We start from the raw sequence: 1830 nt of genomic DNA, 5'->3' as shown, positions 1-1830 counted from the left end.
CTGATGTGATGGCACACACCTTTAATCCCAGCACTCAGGAGGCAGAGGCAGGCAGATCTCTGAGAGTTCGAGGCCAGCCTGGTCTACAAAATGAGTTCCAGCTGTGCTGCTGAACAGAGAAACCCTGTCTCGAAAAAAAAACAAACAAAAAAGGCTGGTGCTTGCATTTAGCAGGCAGAGACAGAAGGATTGAGAGTTCAAAGCCAGGCTGGGCTACAAAGTGCGACTCTGTCTCGGTAAACCAGGGGAAGTGGGAGGAGAGAAAGCGGGGGAGGGGGAGGAATTGGGAGTAGGAAGAGTGGAGGCACAGCCTGTGCACGCCCTCCTACAAAATGTAGTCCAGGGTGGAGGAGTGAGAAGAGCGAGAAGAGCGGGTATCCCACGCCCCCGCCGGCATCTGTTTCCCTAGGTAGAGGAAGAGGTGGCTGCAACCCTTTGGAAACACCTTCATGAGGTAGTTCTTGAACTTCTCGCCTATGAAAGCGTAGATGACTGGGTTCACACAGCAGTGTGTGAAAGAGATGACCTCCGTGACATGGGTAGCCAGAGCCAGCTTCTGGCTCGTGGCACATCCATCCAAGACATTCATGTCGTGCAGGGACGTGAGGAAGAGGACCACGTTGAAGGGGACCCAGAAGAGCAAAGACGCTATAACTACAGTGAGCACCAGCTTGACGGCCCTGGTCCGGTTGTGGTTCTGGCAGCCCCGCAGCTGCTGCAGGATCCTGATGTAGCAGAAGAGAAGGATGGTGAAGGGCAGCAGCAGGCCCAAGGTGTTCACTTCAAAGTGAGCAGAGAGCTTCCACCTCAAAGACTGGTTGTCATAAAACGGGAAGCATTGTAGAATACCATCCTCAGCGGTCACGTGATAAAACACCAGCAGCGGAAGGGCGGCCGTGACAGCCGTCAGCCACACCGCCAGGCTCAGGACTGTGCCCACTCGAGCCGTCCTCACTTTGATGGCATAGACAGCATGGACAATAGCCAGGTACCTGTCCACGCTCATGAGGGTGATGAAGAACATGCTGCTGAAAAAGCCGATATAATAAAAGCCGGAGACCAATTTACACATGACAGTCCCAAACACCCACTGGTCCAGCAGGTAGTGAGTCTGAAACGGGAACGAGAAGACAAAGAGCAGGTCCGAAACGGCCAGGTTCAGGAGGTAGATGTCCGTGATACTCCTCAGCTTCTTGCAGGCCACAAGGACCAGGATGACCAGGCTGTTTCCCAGAAGGCCCAGTACAAACAAGATGCAGTAGAAGAGGGCAAGTGGCAACCTGCTGCCCCTGAGGATGAGCTCCGTGTCACAGGGCACGGCTAAGACGTCAGGGTAGTAGTCCGTCATCGTCACATTGGGCTCCAGCGTGTAATCCATTGAGGCAGGAGACTGGCCAAAGAGGAGTATGAGAGATGCTGAGGATTGCATGGACACACTGGAGCCCTTAGGCTCCTCTCCTCACCCCGTGGGGCTCAACATCAGGTGTTACTGGGCACACATGCTCCCTAGGCCTTGCTTCCTTTATACAGGGTAGGCGGTTTGGGAGCCTACTACTTAGCCCAGGCTGGCCCCCTGCCTCAGCCCCCTGGTGCTGGTATAGATCTGTACCATGTGCCACCTTGCATGGCTCCTCTCTCCCTCCCTCTCTCTTCCTCCCTCCCTCCTTATTTTGATTAACTAATTTTTATATTTTTGAGATAGAGTCTCACTGTGTAGCACTGGCTGCCCTAGAACTTACTGTGTAGACCAGGCTGGCCTCAAACTCACAAAGATCCACCTGCCTCTGCTTCCCAAGTGTTGGGATTGAAGGCGTGGCCACTATGCCTAGC

At 54.0% G+C, this 1830-nt stretch overlaps 1 protein-coding gene across 1 annotated transcript; it reads right to left on the bottom strand.

Annotated features, from left to right (window-relative positions):
• Positions 1-325: 325 nt before the first annotated feature.
• On the bottom strand, positions 326-1378 carry Ccr8 (C-C motif chemokine receptor 8). The gene has a single exon (XM_038321245.1). It carries the CDS (start codon positions 1376-1378, stop codon positions 326-328), a length of 1053 nt encoding a protein of 350 aa, XP_038177173.1.
• Between the last annotated feature and the right edge of the window lie 452 nt (positions 1379-1830).

The sequence above is a fragment of the Arvicola amphibius genome, chromosome 3 (assembly GCF_903992535.2).
Source record: "Arvicola amphibius chromosome 3, mArvAmp1.2, whole genome shotgun sequence".
Taxonomy (NCBI): Eukaryota; Metazoa; Chordata; class Mammalia; order Rodentia; family Cricetidae; genus Arvicola; species Arvicola amphibius.
The sequence above is the reverse complement of the archived record's forward strand: the minus strand, read 5'-3'. Positions and strand labels throughout refer to the sequence as shown.